The following is a 17,136-nucleotide window of genomic DNA, read 5'->3' on the forward strand; positions in this document are numbered from 1 at the left end:
AGTCTGCTTGTACAAAATGGTAACAGCAGTGGTAGCATTTGCCTTGTGTTACATATTTAGAAACATGTACAAACTTGGCCTGCTTTAGGAATATAGTTTAACCTCTCTCTCTGCTGTGTTGGACAATATGTTCTAAAAGTTATAAAGGACAGGCGATTGGGTTTTTAAAAGGCCATGATTTACTGATCAGCACCAGTGGAGACTTCTCATCTTCTTAGGATTATATATATGTAAAGCGTATTTACAGTGCTGGAATCGAAGCCATTGAGGTCTCTGTTCAGATACGCTTTTTGTGCAAATGAAACAAGCAGAAAAACAAAATACTCCAGCCTTTCTCCCTTCAGAAAAAGTGCCTTTTTACTCACAGAAAAAGCAATTAAAAACTAGAGCCCATGAGAAAAATAACTACTGAGATCATGGATGTCTCTGGCAGAAGCTCTCCTCATGCCAGAATGTAGGGGCACTCTTTTTAAGTGAAAAAAATGTACATAGCACAGTTCTGGAAGCTCATTCACTGAAAGGAGACAGCAGAAATAGTTACTACGAGAGTTGTATGCAGTCTTCGTTAAGGAGGCAGAACCATAAGCCCACATTCTCTCCAGAGTAACTGTTAAAAAAATTTTTTTTTAATGGTCAGTGCTGAGATAACATAAATGTAAATGGTCAGAATTTGGGGAGTAGGCAGACTGGAAGGAACCAACAGGAAAACACTGTATAGGTTGCAAAGGGGCTTGGGGGAAGGCTGAGGACATCTGTTACCTCTAGCGTTCATCTAGTCCAGCTGCAGTACAGCTCTGCTTGCCCCCTGGCTGGGGGGAAAAGGGGAGGGGGGAAAAGGAGGGGAAAAGAACAGATGAAAAGTTACTTAAACTATTGGTTTCTGTTTGTTTGGGGGGTTTTTTGTTTTTGTTTTTTTGCTTTTCAAATTTTAACATAGTCAGTTAGAAGTCGTACTTACGACATTTGTTCGTATGAAACGTCTTGCCCCAGTTCCTTGCAGAGTTTCTTTTAAAGATCATGATTAATAGTTCAGTCCTCATTATTGCAAATGTTATTTTTAAATAGTTATTCTGAGAACAAGAATTCCATTAATCAAAATAATAGATAATGAACAAATAAATGGCAACCTAATTTGTCTCGTTCATACATATGGAGATTATAATGCAAACAATCAAGGAGTCGCCGAGGCTGTTGCACTGGAATCTGAGCGATGTGTATGTCTGTTAGTTTACGAGCGTTACGGACAGGAGTAGCAGCTATGGCTCTTGTCCCAGCGTTTTCACCTTGCCTATAAACTGCAAAGGTATCCACACTCCAAACTGATTACCGCTGTTTATTTAAATGTCGCACAATAATCTGTTTCCAGTATATTAAGCTGCGCATAAACTGAATTTTCCTTTTTCCAGTTAAGGCCCTAGAATTCTGTATGGAAACAGTTTCGGCACGGAAGCTAGAGGGTTTTCTTTAGTAGAAAAGCCCTGCTTTTTTCCTCTAAAATTCTTAAAGCGGAGAAAACCTACGTTTCAAAACGGTAAATTTTTACTTCAGGAAGCAAGTAATACAGGTATATATCAGGTGGTTCAGACATCGACTAGAACACCAATGTATTCTAAAACCAGATGTTTAGATGTTTTAGATGTTTTTATTCTAAAACCAGATGTTTAGGTTTTAATTTTCTGCTGGAAAGCACACCTCTGGTTCCATTTCGAATAGAGAAAATGACAGATGGGCCAACGCAAAGGCAAGGGAGGGAGCAGCAGCGTGCCCAGGTTTTGGGCACGTTTCCAGTTGTGACAGCGGCACGTGCTGGGGTAGGGGGGATGCCCATCCCAGGGCCCTTTTTTCATTTCTTCCCTCCAGAAAGGGGGGCAAGGTGGCTGCCCTCCCACAGCCCAGCGAAACGCTGCTGCGCTCGCTGGCGTCCGCGGAGTCGGTTCAGTACGAGACATTTCAGTGACGGATGCCTCTTCGTGGAATTGCGGCTCTGTCTCTTAGGGGTGATGCAGCCGTGCAAAAATGTAAAGCATCTTTCTGAGTTTACTGCAGGAAATTCAGCATCCAACTAAGGAAGTTTTATCACATCTCTCATTCAGTTACTGTTTCCTACATTTCAAATATACTGCGGTCTGTACAGAAGCTTTTTTTTTCTTTAATTTTGTTGCAAATCTTTCCGACTTAAACCAAACTTTGACTGGTAAATGTCATGAATCTTGGGCCAGGTTTAATTAGGAATTTTCTAAATCTATTAACAAAGGAGATGCACTTAATACATTATGTCAGCCAGAGCTGGGCTTTCTTTAGCTATTTCTAGGGCTGCCATAGGCACAGCTTGAAACTTGCTTGGATTTTACATGGGTGCCGTATTTTATGTTGCATTAATTTAAAATGGTCTGTTTCACTTCATCAAGACTTTAGCTTAAGGATAATGCATTTATGTAAGATTAATCTTGCCATGTTGTTTTAGGATCAGGATTGTAAACTGCATTGTTCCGACAGTGATGTTCTAAATGTCATTTTAAAGCTTTTCCTGGGAGCTGCAGGCTCCCACTTATTCACGATTTTATCTTTCATTTCACTTGATTTTTAGAATATCCCTTCAGTTTTCTTAACGCGGTAATTATTCATGGAAATTGGCTAAAAAAAAAATAAAAGGAAGATGACAAGAGGAGGGGAAGAAAAGCTTTCTTAGCTTTTGACAGACCTCAAACTTCAGTCTTTTTAAGACTATGATCTAGTTATGAATCCCTTTTGGCTAACACACAGTTCTGCTTTTTGGAGGCCTTCCTCCCTTCTTCCCTTTCCTAGAGAGGCTTTGCTCCCTCCCTCCGTGTTCGTAACCTTTGCAGAGTTGCTCCTTCAGACACCTACTCGCTGTTCTAGTCCATGCAGCAGTTTATAAGGGCCTGGCACACTTTGCTCTCACTGGAGACTATTAAAAAACAAAACAAAACTCTTTATGATGTGTTAGGCCAAAATTAACGTGCACAATGCTAATGAAAGGTAACCAATGCCAAAAAGAGGCTCGAGGTTGCCGGGCTCCTCTGAGCGGGAGCAGAGGGGTAAGTGTGAAAGGGAGGGGAATGAGGCAAAAAACGAGCTTTCCTGTTTGTCGTCTTTCTGTTGCAGGGGAGAGACCATTGCAGCGCGGACGTTGTCCATACGGTGCCTCTGAGGAAGGGGACCTAAGGCCCCCGGTGGAGCGAGAGCAGGAGCAGGAGTGGCGGCGGGCCCCTGCCGGGGGGTGCCCGTGCTCCCCGCGCAGCCGCCCCGGCGGAGGAGCCGCCGCTGCAGCGCTTCCCCGCGAGCTCTGTGAGATGGCAAACAGCGCTCCGTGCTCTGCTAGGAGGGGGATGCCTCTGCACTGTTAATCATTTTAAAATAAATGAAGATGCTACACAAGATATATATAAATTGACGTACTAATCAGTCCCATGGTTCCTTATTTCCTTTATAATAAACAGTGGAGCTGGCAAGCACTGTGGCAGCACAAGGCATCTATATTAATCAAGAGAAGTTTGAGACACTGGAAAAATTAAACTTTATGTGATTTGGACAGCATGAAGAAGTTAAGCACTGTAACAAAAACCTCCCTGATGCTCACAATGACTATTTGATACATTTGAGAAACAGCGGTGGATTCGAGGGCTGGAGAAGTATTAATTAATGAAACTGCCACTGCCTGTCATGCTGGAAAGCAAATGGAAAAAAAAAAAAAGAGCGAGAGAGGAAGAAAGGCGGGGTGTGGGGAAAAGGTGGCATTCGGTGCTGAGAAAGCGAGGCTTAATGAAGGATTAAAGAGACTAAAGAGAAAGACCGTCATTCTGCGATGGTTTGTTTCATTACAGTTTGGGGACCACTTGCATTTCTAGTGCTCTTGTTCTTGACTGCGCACCACTGATGGTATGTGAATATGGAAATTGAAACACTTCCACAGCAAAGCTTCTATTCTGCTTTGGGAAAGAAAAGCTAGTTGAACACTAAGAAAAACAGGCTTCTGTGTTTTACTCTCAGGACCTTTTTTGTAACAGGGCTACTTTCTTCGACCTGATCACAAAGGAAGTCTTCACGTTTTTAAAAAAAAAAAACAAAAACAAAATATGCTCAGCTGTTTAAAGCCGCTGATCTGTATGTTTATAATGGAAAAGGAGTCACTGAACAAGTTCAGGCAGACCGTGGCCCTTTGGGTACTATAAGCTCCTGCGTTTTGTTTGGCAGGCCAGCTACCGCTCCTTTCTCGGCCTGGTGACGTTTTGAAAAGACGAGTAACTTCTTTTGTGGTGGCAGGTTAATGTTCCCATGATGTGTCATGTCTTGTGCTTGGTGATCACTGGTGGTGTTAGAAAAAAAAAAAAAAAGCTTTATATACCTCTTCTACAGTAACTCTTTAACTGCAAGTTTTCAAGGTGGGGTTGTGGCACATAACAGGTTGTTAAACCATGCAGTGTAAGCAATTAAAAATGTATTCCACAGATATAAATATTTTCTTTTCTTATTGCTGTGACACTATGTGTGATGGTAATATTTCTGAGAGTTTCAGATTTTGCACATATAATTTTATGCATTATCAAAAGTTACTGCTGCCTTGAAAGAAAAACGTTCTGTGAAAATTTTTGCAAAAGCTTTACTAGTTTTTTTTAATTGTAACATTTTATAAAGGCAGGAAATGGATTAAAAAACCCTAGCATGCTAAATATATTTTTCAAAAAAGCAATAATTTTACATGTACAGAAATGATGCTAACCTTTAATACAGGTGAGAGCAACAGGTTACTTAATACAATAATGAAATAGTGCTGTTTTTGTAGAAATGGGCTTCTGACACAAAGATTTGTTTAAAAAAAAAAAAAAGCGTGATCTTTCTGTTCTAAAAGTTGTGGGTGGGAAGGTTGTTTTTTTTTAAAAAAAATCTAGTCAGTAATTGATTCTGGATACTACTTGTACTTGTTTTAAATTACTTGACAGTTTTTGTTACTTTGCAACACTTGCAACAATGCAAATTAACTTTCTTATGTATTTTTTTTACTGGTTTTTCCTTATACTATTACACCAGATATATACCAGAATTCTCTGTAAGCCCTGGTGTAGTTAGGAATGTCTGTGCAAATACTTATAAGTGACTGTAATTAACTGTTTTGTGAAGTTATGTTGAGGGAGGTTGCGTAGACACATTCCATTGTACACCAAAAAAAAAAAAAAAGAAAAAATGAAATATTTTGCTGTGTTGCTTAATGATTGATCATCATTTTGGGTTTGCACTAGCTTTCTCTTTTTTTTTTTTTTGGTTTTGTTTTGTTTTTGTTTTGTTGCTTTTCTGAGTCATATTTTCCATGAGTGAAAGTAATGGCAACAGTTCAGGAATGCACAAAAGCTAGTTGCTTAGCCTATTTGTTTGTGTTTTAGTTATTAAAAACTCTTATGTACCCAAAATGGCATGAAAGTGTAGTGTACATTTGTAATTTCTCTTTTTTTATTTTCTTTTTTTTTGCAAGCTGTTAAGAGAAAATCTCAGTTAATATTTAGAGCCAAAAGCTTCTTTTTGGAGCTTTTCTTCCAGAATATCTGACAGAGAAGCTAGTGCTGTCACTGCCATTTCCAGGGTACTAATCAGCAAAGTTTACAATCATAATTTAGCTACATGAAGAACAACACTAGGGGAAATAGTTTAAATAATTATATGCTGTGTATAGCACAGAAATGAGATTTTCAGTTAATTAAACAAGAAATAAGAATGGGTGGGGGAAAGCCAACCTTGAAGACCAGCTGTTTTCAGAAATGAGTCCCGTGATACCTTTTTTCTTCTTTCTCATTGTATTGTATTGCTTTGTTATTTCAGTTAGGCCATAGTATTTAAAATGAGTTATGTTCCTTATTTATTTAGTCAATGGGCTTTGATCAGCTTTTTAAAGCAACGTGATAATTTTTTTGACATGACACACTCCTGTAAAGCCCTTTTATGACTGTTACAGGGACTTTCTACTACCTCTACCAATCTACTGTTTCTTCTTCTTAACAGGTTTTTATGGTGTTGCAAGTCTAATGTAACTTAGACAATAAAGGGTTTGATTATCTACGCTGCAGATTTCCAGTGTATCTGCCATCTCTCTTTCTCTCTCTCTTTCTCTATTTCCGTTTTTGTCCTTTTTATTATAGCTAAAAAGCAGGTGAAAGAAGGACCTTCTTTGCCATGACAGTTTTTTCCTGAGTGCTCTGCACTGATCAAAAGTCAAACTTGGAGAAACTTCTTTCCATGGAGATAATCAGCTACCATATTGTCATAATTCTGTTTGCATTCTTGAAATTCTTTCTGTCAAATATGTTTTGAATAAACTGTTACATACTGCAAAATGGAAAGCAAATTAGAAAGCCAAAACAGTTTTTAGTTTTGTATTTGAAAACCACTTAAAGTGCTTAGTGAAAAGCCTTAGTGTAAATTGCCACCCCCAGCTTATGGTAGACACTGCTTACATGAAAACAGCTAGTTAAGGAAATTATCCTTTGGAAAATAGCATCTTATATTTTTGCAAAAAAAAAAAAAGTGTTTTGCTATTAACTGACTGTCAGTTAAAAACTGTCACTTGAGTGATTTTCAGGCTTTGCTATCATGTGCATTTTCTGGCAATCTTTGTAAACTTGTTGCCTTCCTCTCATACTCTGTGTGTGTTTTGGAGGGCACACATAAATTCGTCATGCTCGATGCTTCAGAATATACTTGACATTTTGAGCCACTTTATGCAATCATGCCCTTCTACCGGGGAGTGCGTTCTCCTGTTTGCTCATTTTCACGCTTAAAGGGTTCACAAGCAGACCTGTGGATTTTTCTTTGTTTTGTTTTTTTTTTTCCTTGCTCTGTTCCTGTGTTGAGCTACTTAAAATAAAGTATATCTTGGTGGCTGCAGCACAGCTATTGGAGTTCATGGACACAATCAGGAATTTCTGCTGGGTGATTCCCTTGTAAAACCAGTCTGAAGTGAGAAGGCCTCAAACAAAGTCTGAAGCAAGAGATTGGTTCCTGCTATGTACAATGTGTTGGGTTAAAAGTAGGAAGTTGTCATTTTATATCACATCAAACCTGCTCCCCTAGAAGCCAGTGTTTCTTAAGCAAGCAGTTTTATGCAAAGCATTGAGCGTACAGAGTCCTCTTCCGCTCGTGCTTTCCGTTCTCTTTTGCTGTGTCTGACATCCCATATTTAAGTGCAGTCCGATATTCTGAGGCAAAACTTGCACTGAGAACTTGTAGGTAAGGAATACCTCTTTGGTCCCAAAATTTAGAGAGTAACTAAAATGAAACTGAGTATGTTAATATATAGATAAATACTTCCCCTTTAGTTTTTCAGTAATTATAAAATGATTGTGTCTGGAGCTGTAAGACGAAAGGGACAGCTGAAGAGCAATAGATGAAAAAGCATGGGTGTACTGCCTTATTACCTGCTTTAAGTGGGGCTAAATGTATGCAGGCATCCTCTAGAAGCAATATAACTGTGTTGACCTCCTTGGCTGTCTCAAGGTAGAATGTATCTTTTATTGTAATTTTCATTATACATTTATTTATTTCTTCAGCTTCACTACTGCTACTTTTGGAGATCTCACCCCCTCCCCCTCCCCAGCTCTTCTTTCCTTTGTGAGGCTGACGGACGAAGAAGCAAAGAGCAGATGGAAAAAGAATACGTGTGCTGTTAGAGTATTAGAAACAAGCATTATTTCCAAATTGATCTCCTGTTTGCTGCTGTTAATCAAAATGAGGGACATTTCTGCTATTGCGAATGATAGAAGAGGATGTTATGTAGGAAGCAACAGCAGGCAGAGACAGGGAGTGCTTTGGATGTAGCTTGAGGCAAGGGATCAAGACTGTTTATATGACCCCAGCTGTACAGAGTTTGAATAAGGAGGTGGATGATGCTGACAGGGCCATAGGAAAGAGATAGGGAGAAAGCATGTGAAAGGGTGGAATATGACCCTACCAAATTCACACAGATAGACAGAAAGCAGCGTGTGAGAATGGCCAAGATTAAGGACAAGGAGAAACCAGGAGTGGAGAGAGGTTTGTAGGTGAATCACCAGAAGTCCTCTGTGTGGAAAAGCTGCCAAGGAGGTCAGATCAAAAGGATGTGGAGATGGCATAGAAACTGAAACCTAACTAGAAGAGAGCTGTCTGTTGCAAAAGGGCTTCGGTTCTGATTAAAGGGAAGAGAGATCAAAAGGCAACTTTTGGGTAGATGGAAACTTCAGGAAATAAACAGTTTAAGCTTGGTGAGTCATCTTATTCTGTGAAAAATGTTCTTTTGTGGTATGAGGCTGAGCAATGTCCTGACAGAAGATAGGGAATGCCATTCTAGATCTGTGTTCTCTTGACTGTGAGTGAACCGCAGTTAGGACTGTAATTATGAGTGGCTGAGGCTAGACTGAAGGGTCTCTCCAATACCCAAGGGGTTTTGAAAAGCATATTGCTCTTGTTGAGAGATGAGCAGTCTCTGACTAGCCCAAAGCAGGAAAAGGAGGTGGAGGGGAAGCCAGGAAGGCATAGTGTTTTAAGCAGATGCTGACCTGCAGCAATCCTTTGAGGATGCTAGAGGGTACATTCAGATAGCATTCTCTAATAGAGCGTATTTTGAAATGCCTCATAGTATGTTGGATAAAAGAGCTGGGGATGCTCCAAGCTGTTAAGAAAAAATATCTGATATTAAAAAGGCTTCATCAACTTGGATCTCTGCTTTGTGAAATCCTTTCTATCTGAAACTTAGGTTGTGGTGCATGTAAGATTCATATGGGCTGCTTGATTTGTTTGTTCCTGTGTCATCAGTGTTATCTACAAAGGTGAGTTACTTGTCAAGAGTTTAGAAAATGTTGAGTAATCCATGTTCCTTTTCTGTAAGTGAAAATCTTTGTGTCATGTTTCATCATAATCAACCTAAATACTGCAGCAATCTGAGAAGATTTTTCTGGGCAGAGAAAAATGATTCATATATCTTCTAAATATTCTTTGATATAAAAGCAAAGGAAGGGCCTTCAGTTCATTCTAGCCCCAGAATTCAACTTACTTTTCTGAGAAACAGAAAAGTTGTGTCTTACTGGGACAAATAACAAGCCTCTCTTGGCGTTTGAGACCACAGAGCTCCAGAGCAGTGCTCTGAAGAAAAAACTTCTGTTAGGGATCTCCCTCGAGGCAGATAGGTTGCAAGCTTTTTGTTTCCTGCTTTTACCATGAGCTTTTATGAAAGCTGTGCTGATGCTGTGCAGACAAGACAGACGTCTGTTCTTCTAGACAGCAGCCAGCGGCAGGAAGTCATTTTAGTCAGCTCACCTATGGAGAATCATTTCGCTAGGACTGTTACATGGTAACCATTTTATTGGCTATTGCTTTCCCAAACTTTTCTTTTTTATGTGTTCCTATCCTTCGCCCGCAGAAGTTGCCAGCCTGAGAGCACAGCCACAGACAGCTGCTTGGTGCAACTGAGGAAGTGCAACCTCCTGTGCAGTGGTGGGAACGGCAGCTGGGAAAAGTTTCTGTCGGCAAGAGTTCCCGAGAGCCCCATCCCCTCTGCCAGAGGTTTCCTCCCCCTCAGCTGTGTCAAATGGCAAATCAGTTGTTGTGTGGCTGTGCTCCAAATAGGCGCAAAAAACCTATCGTGCCTGTGGGGGCTACTTGTTTTTTCTTTTTTTCCCTACTTTTTTTCTTTTCAAATATCATGACAATAGATAACTTACCTGGACTGCATTGTTGCAGAGCCAGTCTGAAGAAAGCGTGATGTAGATGCAGTACTAAGCCAAACTTTACAGATGTAGGAACTGGAGGTCTACAGGCAGGCTTCAGCTGCTGCTGAAAGTGGAGGATTTGTGGAAATTTGCTAATTGGAATTAAGTGGAAATCTGCTGAGGACCGACCTGGCACTGTGTTTCCTTGTCATGCCTGCCTTGAAAGGGCATTGGTATTTGCACGGCTGCTGGGATCTGGCAGGCTCTGGCCATGTTGCCTGCTGGCAGGGTGGCTTCGTCCTGGCCGGGTGATACACTTTTGTAGCCCTCTTCCACACGTGCCCGTCCCAGCTGTGCTTGTCTTCCTGGCTTGCGGCCGCAGCAAATGGCTGCGTGCTGCCTCCAGGTGTCCTGCGAGTCATGTCCACCGAGACAGAGCCACAAAGGACCCTAGGATGGACTCCCCCACCCCCATATGCATTTTAGGGATTTTGTGTTTTGCAGCAGCCATGCAAAAGGAGCAGCCCAGAAAGAGCCCAAAGCCCAGAGCTCCTTAGCTGGGGTGATCTGCCAGGCCTTCTCGAGGCTCTGCGTGATGGGGTTACCATGATTTCTGGAAAGGCTCATTGCAAGTTTGTTCACTCTGTGCAAGTAAGGTCTTCCTAGCATTTGGCCAGAGGTCCTTTAGGGCCATTAGTAATACTCAGGAAGCCTGTGGGAACTTTCTGAGACAGGCTGACCAAAGCATTCGGGTTAAATCCAAACAGACTCAAGGGAAATTCCAGTGAATTCACCATTTGTTATTGCTGAAGATAATTTGACGGATGATTTTATAGATCAGCATCTTTGCTCAGTGTTATATGTGATGTTTAACAAAGCAGTTTCCACAGTGTTCAGGGCAGCAGGAAGGACAGGTTGTGAGCAAGTGTCAAAAAAAACCTAGGCTTTTCACTTGCTGCTGGAGAGGCTGATGATTTACTTCATAGCACACTGTTTATGGGCTACTCCATTTCCTACACTGCCTCTGGAAGTTTTAGTGCTTTCAAGGTAAGAAACATCTAAGGAATTCCCTGCAATGTCCCTTACGTCATTTTTATTTTATCTCCTCTAACAGCGCAAGATGTGAGAAACAGCATGGCTTTTAATGATGAGGCATGTAGAAGTGGGATAGTCCAAGTGGCGGCAGTGTAGTGGTCCCAAAGTACTGCTTTTCCTGAGCATAACATGAAATTATTTGGTAACTGAGTTCTTTCTTCCTTCTTCTGTTAAATAAATGGTGACTTTAAAATGAGACACAGCTGGAGACTCCATTAAACCCTCTTGAATTTTACTTCTAGAGTTGTATTTTCTGAGTGAGTGTTTTGCAGAAAATGAGTCGTTATTGCAACTTTGAGAGTTTTTAGAAAAACAAGCTCATAAGTTTAGAGAAATATTTTGGTTGTAGCCAGAATCTCACTGCTTCAGGAATTTGAACTTGCAAGAAACAGGTGGCCGCTTAGGTGGCACAGGAAGAAGCACAAAGGCTGTAAACCTAGCTATATGTCGACCTAACTGTATGTTGATTTGGCCACATTTTTACCAAAGCTAGTTTGGTAAACAGCAAATTTCCCTGTATTCAGGGAATACAGGTGTCTTTTAGGGACTCTTCAGATCATTTCTCATACTGCTTTTGGCAAATGTATTTCTTTATAAGATTACAGTTTCCATTATCACATAGCGGCCTTTTAGGTAGGTGTCTTGTCTATGCAAGTCACTGTATAGTAAGAGACCTTTCCTGATGCAAAAGCTGCATGGAGGATGTCATGCAGAAGTGACCCTGAGCTGGACTTGAGGGCAAATTCACATCTGCCCACCTTACTTACCTGCTTGCATGCCCTGGCTGTCAAGCAAACTAGCTGCTTCTCTGAGAAGTGAAGTGTCACGCGCAGGGGACATGCATGGTGCTCTAAAGGCCTTTTATCTGCTGTGTGCATGGGCTCTGGCACACTTGGCTTCAGTCAATGTACCCGCGGACGTTGTTTGCCTTGAGGGCAGGTGGGATCTGTAGGCAGTCTGGCTTCTCTGATTGAGTGCAGATAGCCTACATGGAAAATTTAGACTCGAGAAATCAGAATCTCTCAGCTCAGGGGAATGTAGAATTGGGCGTTAGGCAGGAAGGCTCTATGGGGGTCTTTTGCCCAACAACGTCTTGCACAGCACAGGGCCCTGAGTCGCAGACATTAGGGAGCACGTAAAGGAGGTGCTGACAACCTTTCCTTTGGGCCCGTATGAAGGAGGAGTAGCTGCCTGCCGCCCTACAGCCCTGCAGCTCTCTCTAAAGGAAGGCATTACACCCCTTTCATGCTTCCAGCAGATGCTCTAACGGGAGGACGTTAAGTTGAGGGTCTGTAGAGGCACGAGAACATGTCTTAATGGTCTTAACCTGCCCAGATAACGATGTGGACAGTTTGATACTTAACTGTTTCTGTAGAGCCTTCAGCTATTGGTTTTTAATTATTCTGCCTATCTGTGAGTCCATATCACTTTTGTACAGCTAGGAAGAGCAAAGCTGTTTCTGAAAAAGGAATAAAAGGCTTCATAGTTCTCCCTGTCCTTCTCAAACATGAAAAAAGGGCAAATTCTGTTCTCTTTCCCACCTGGGTGTTTTCAAAGCAACTCCATTAACATCATTGGGATTTTTGCATAGTTACATGGCTGACTGGGAGGATAAATTTGATCTCCAGTAAATGATGCACTGAAACTCAATATATGCCTATTTACATACTTATTTTGTGAAGGGAAGAATTAGAACAAGGATTGCAGAATGATCACAGAATGATCCTGCTGTCTACACATATCTGAGGAAACTGTGACACCAGCTCTAAAGCTGAGCTCTATTCAAATCAAGAGATTAGCTTGAGGCTGATGTCATACATTAGCTCATAGTGTTTTAACTGAAGTTTGTTCCTTTGGCAAGAAAACCTTTTTTTAAAAAAAAAAAATTGAAATACAGTCATATCAGAAGATGGAGGTAAACAGGTGTAGTTTTCCCAGTGAATTAACTGTGAAGAAGCAATGAAAATGATACTTAATATACTTTAGAAGATTTGGCTTTAGGATGGAAATGATATCAGTTGAAGTGAAAGCAATAATATCTATGTGGGAAAGTGTCATTGAAATATTCTTTCTTTCTGCCGCTTTTTGTCAATAAAGAGGCTTGAATTATGCATTAGCAAAGCTATATAGTTATGGAAGATAATACAGCAAGGTTATGAACCAGGAACAAAAGAAGAGGAAGCTCTAAGTTCAGCTTGGTAATATATCACTTGGCACATATATAAATGGTTATAATGCTCTGCACATTATAAAGACAATTGTCATATATTTAAATGAGAACAGGGCCATTGCTTCAAATTTGTCTTCGAATACTAATTTTGGAGTTGTAATTAGTTTTTCTTAAAAAGTCTTGCAATGTTTAGCATGTTTAGAGTTATTGGAAATATTCTGGAAAATGACTGTTAGATTACTTGAGGATGTAGGATTTTACAAAGATATCAATTAATATTAACATAAATTGCTATGTGTGAGTAGTCACCTCTTGAAATGAGAGATATCTTTGGATTGAGATGACCAAAGCAGTACTAATTTTAAATACCAGCTATTTGGAAGAGGAAACCATGAACAAAGAATTATTCACAGATTTTTTTTTTTCACTTTGTTAATTTTTTAACAATGCATTTTGCTCCCTGAATTGAAAAGAAGAAAGAGAATCAAAATTCATCAGCTAATTGATTTATCCTCTGCTGGTATTTGTGAAACCACAGACTTCTGCAAATCCTTTGTCCTGAGTTACATTGAGTTGCCATTACCAAGCTGGGTGCTAGTATTGCTCTTGACTTTGATGCTAGTCCATGGGGCCTACCCCATCCCTGCTGAAGCTGCACTGATGTGCAGCTCTGAGAAAAACAGAGAGGCTCTCACTTATGGATTACCTCAGCAGCCCCCGAAAACCCCAGGTTTATTCATTATGTTGCTGTGTGTATATATATGAGGTGTACCCTTCCCAGGTTAGTTTTGTTTGGAGCTAGAGCACTTTCCTCCCCATTGAGAGAATTCAGCCACATGGAGCGGGAGGCTGTACGCTGGGATGGGGAGCGCCACGGAGGCTGCAGTACATCGAGTCTCAAGGCGAGTAATGGGCTGGCTGAGCTGGTGTTTCCTCCAGGGTCTCACTGAGAGCTGGGGGTGGCCCAGGAGGTTTCTACAATGATGGCTGCCTGGCCAGCTTGGCCACCTTTGCTAGCGCCAGCTCCGTGGCCGCTCTGGCGTGGCACTACATTGGTTCAGGGAAGGTTCCAGCTCTTCTGCTGACGTCCATCTCCCACATGGACTGGATTTTCTTTACCACAGATGCAAAGTGAGGAAGCAGCAGAAAATGTACTGCAACGTTTCCTTTCCCCTTCTTGCTCAGCTTCATAAGAAGCTTGGAGACTGCCTCCTGTTGATTGTTGTTGTTGAACCGTGGCCACAGCAACAGTTGTTGTGGTGCCTACTGACTCCGGTCATGGATATGGGTGACGTTTTACTCCTAGAAGTGTTTCTACTTCTGAGATTGTCATTCTTTTTCATGCAGTGTAATTAAAAAAGAAAAAAAGTTATGTTTTTGTTGCTCTTGCTAAAAATGTAGTTAAAATTTATTTTATTTTTTAAATAGGATTTTTGGCAGAGATCGAGTATAGAAAAGTTAAACAAATCAGATCTTTTAAAGAGAATTATGGGCCTTGAAAACAAGGTCTTCTGTTTACCAAATCAGTGAGAGATATCTTATGTGCATTTACAGTTTTCTAAGCCGTATCATTAAACAACTATAAGTTAACTAATCTTCAGTGCACTGTTGTTTATTTTTAACCACAGCTGAGGAGCTGTATAAGAAAACTCTTGGGAAAAGCAGACCATTTCTTGAAGAGAGGAAAAGGGAGTCCAAGGTAAGCATCTACCAGTTGCCAAGAATCTTTAGATCCATTTAATGTCTCATTATTTGGTGAATAAACCACCTGGCATTGCTTAGAAAAACATCAGTATAATTCCTTTCCAAGACAGACCTAATTGTGTAGCAGTGGGTGGCCATTATTTTCTTCCACACCCAAAAGTGAGACTGGGAGCACATGCCATAGAGTTTCCTTCTCTTTTCATTTTAGAAACATTGTCCTTAAAAATGGGGAAGTGGTACTCTATTTGGCTATTCATGCTAACTACCTTGCTAAAGAAAGGTGCCAGCTGAACCCTTACAAAAGAAGTAAAAATGCTCATGCTTGCCCTAGTATTATTGTCCTTTGTAATGAACAATGCTGATGAAGAAAACACACTGGACAGGCGAGGCTTTGATTTTGTCTTTGTGATTACTTTTAGGGTTCGTACGTGAAGGCTCCATAGTCTTGAACTAACAGTCGCTTTTTGTGCTCTTCGTTGCACAGTCATAGATTATCACAGTGTGGCGGCCCTTGGTTAGGAAAGGAGAGGTAATTCCTGACATTTGATCAGTCACACTACCTGTGAATTTTAAAAACTGCTTCTGAAATGTGTTCAGTGGGAGCTGAAGTATTCTTTGTGATGTTGCAGTGATGAACGTACAATGCCTTAACTTTATTTAGTTGAGGGGCTGCTGCATTTTGCACTAGGAAGGAAGGCTTTTTAAATTTAGGTTTCATTTCTGTGTACATGATACACGGCCAGCGTCTAAGCCTGACAGTCATGGATGTGCACATCACTTTAAGCAATTTCCACGTGGGAGAAACAAAGTTTTAGGACTGTCTAAAGGAAGAGGTAAATTGATCCTTTTATGTTACTGTTCATATAGCCAGTACCAGGAAAGAGGTTAGAAGGGTTTTGCGCTCAAACTGATGTTCCGCAGGTGTGATGCCATTAATTTTGCTACCTGTTTCCCTCTGCTTGTCCATATCTCCTTCTTACCAAGGCGTACCTTCCACCAGTTGATTTTTAGTGAATTTCTGGTTTCATGTAGATGCTAGGAGAACTGTGAAATCGTGAGCTGTGGGAGACCAATGGCTTTTTTCTCCGTATTGCTAGCTTTTGGGGTGTGTGATTTACATCCTTGAGAGATTAAAGTGACTGAGGAACAGAAAGGATGAGAAAATACAATCTGTGCACCTCTAAAGGTGAAAGCTTTGGAGCTAGTGACTATGCAAGAAAGCCTGGTGGTAACTTTATTCCTACACAACACAAATTCCGCTAGAAATTTCATGTGACGTTTAGAATTTTCAAGCTCTCTGAAAAAATAAATAGAAGTAATATTTGCTCCATAAAATTTCAAGCCTCTTAGAAAATAGAACAGTGAAGATACAAGTGGTTTCTGGGTAGAAAGTAATCCATACCTTGGTCTGTTTGAAACCTGTTTCAGATCTCCTGTAGGCCAAGGAAGAAAGCTGCTGCTGCTTTCCATAAAAGTAGAAGCCTGCCCTTGCTCTTCATTTCCATTACTTATCATTTTTACTGCATTCATAATTTTATATTTTGCTTTGGAAGACACAGGGACAGAATGATACTCCCTTTCCCCTGATCGCGCTATGATTATCTAGGATAAATCTCCCTTTATAATCTTATCTCTAGGCAATTCAGTTATTTTAAATGTGAGCCTTCTTGGCCACTAATCAGTTCATCTTCAGGTTTTAAAAAGTGCTATTTCATAATTCTGCACATTTGGATTGCTTCTGACTGTCCAGCCTAGTTCTGTCTTCACTTATCCCCTTTTCTTTCCTTTTAGACAAGGCAGGCTCTTTCTCTTGCTCATAGCCTTTGCATTCCTTCCAAGTTGATGCACATAGTCATTTGTAATCAAGGCTGTAAATTGTATTTAAAGCTGTGCTCCGCTATCCATGGATATTTGAATCATAAATGAGAGTATTGTCCTGCCTGTACTCTCACTTATTCTTTCAGCCGTAATAGATCCTTTCATTTGTGCTCAATTAGCTTTTCCACTCTTGCATTCAGACCCTGGAAGTTTCCACTCTTTTCTTCAGGTCTTGAATGCTGATGGTGTGGCCACATTTGCCTCTACCCCATAATTTGTCTAGCTCTTTTGTGCAACAGATTTTACTGAATATGGTTTGTTTGTTTTGACAAGTCCAAACACTATGACTGTATTTTGCCACAACTGTGTCATAATAAAAAAATGTTCCCTTTAATTATTGCTGGGGTGCTCAGCCCTGGAAGAGGCCTCTTAGGTGTTTGGGTTTTTCTGTTTAAATATATTGCCAGGCTGAAACATAACCAGAATTCTTCTAGAAGACTACCTCGTCTGTTAGGTGGATGGGGTTTTTTTTGATTTTGATAGAGAAGTGAGCCAAGTCACAGCAATCATATGTCAGGAGCAGTCATTTTTAGAACAGCACCCTACAGTGTTTAAGTACACAGAGTACTCTTCCTTTCGCTGCAGTGCCGGTGCGCTGAT

At 40.7% G+C, this 17,136-nt stretch overlaps 1 protein-coding gene across 5 annotated transcripts in view; it reads left to right on the forward strand.

Annotated features, from left to right (window-relative positions):
* Positions 1–5,531, forward strand: part of ZNF516 (zinc finger protein 516) — a 107,728-nt gene extending 102,197 nt beyond the window's left edge. For all 5 annotated transcript variants that reach the window (XM_068932030.1, XM_068932031.1, XM_068932028.1 and 2 more), the window contains one exon: positions 3,127–5,531. In XM_068932030.1, the coding sequence (XP_068788131.1) occupies positions 3,127–3,368 (242 nt within the window). In that variant the 3' untranslated portion in view covers positions 3,369–5,531. The remainder of the gene's footprint in view (positions 1–3,126) is intronic.
* The last annotated feature ends 11,605 nt before the right edge of the window (positions 5,532–17,136 follow it).

The sequence above is a fragment of the Struthio camelus genome, chromosome 2 (assembly GCF_040807025.1).
Source record: "Struthio camelus isolate bStrCam1 chromosome 2, bStrCam1.hap1, whole genome shotgun sequence".
In the NCBI taxonomy this organism is placed as follows: Eukaryota; Metazoa; Chordata; class Aves; order Struthioniformes; family Struthionidae; genus Struthio; species Struthio camelus.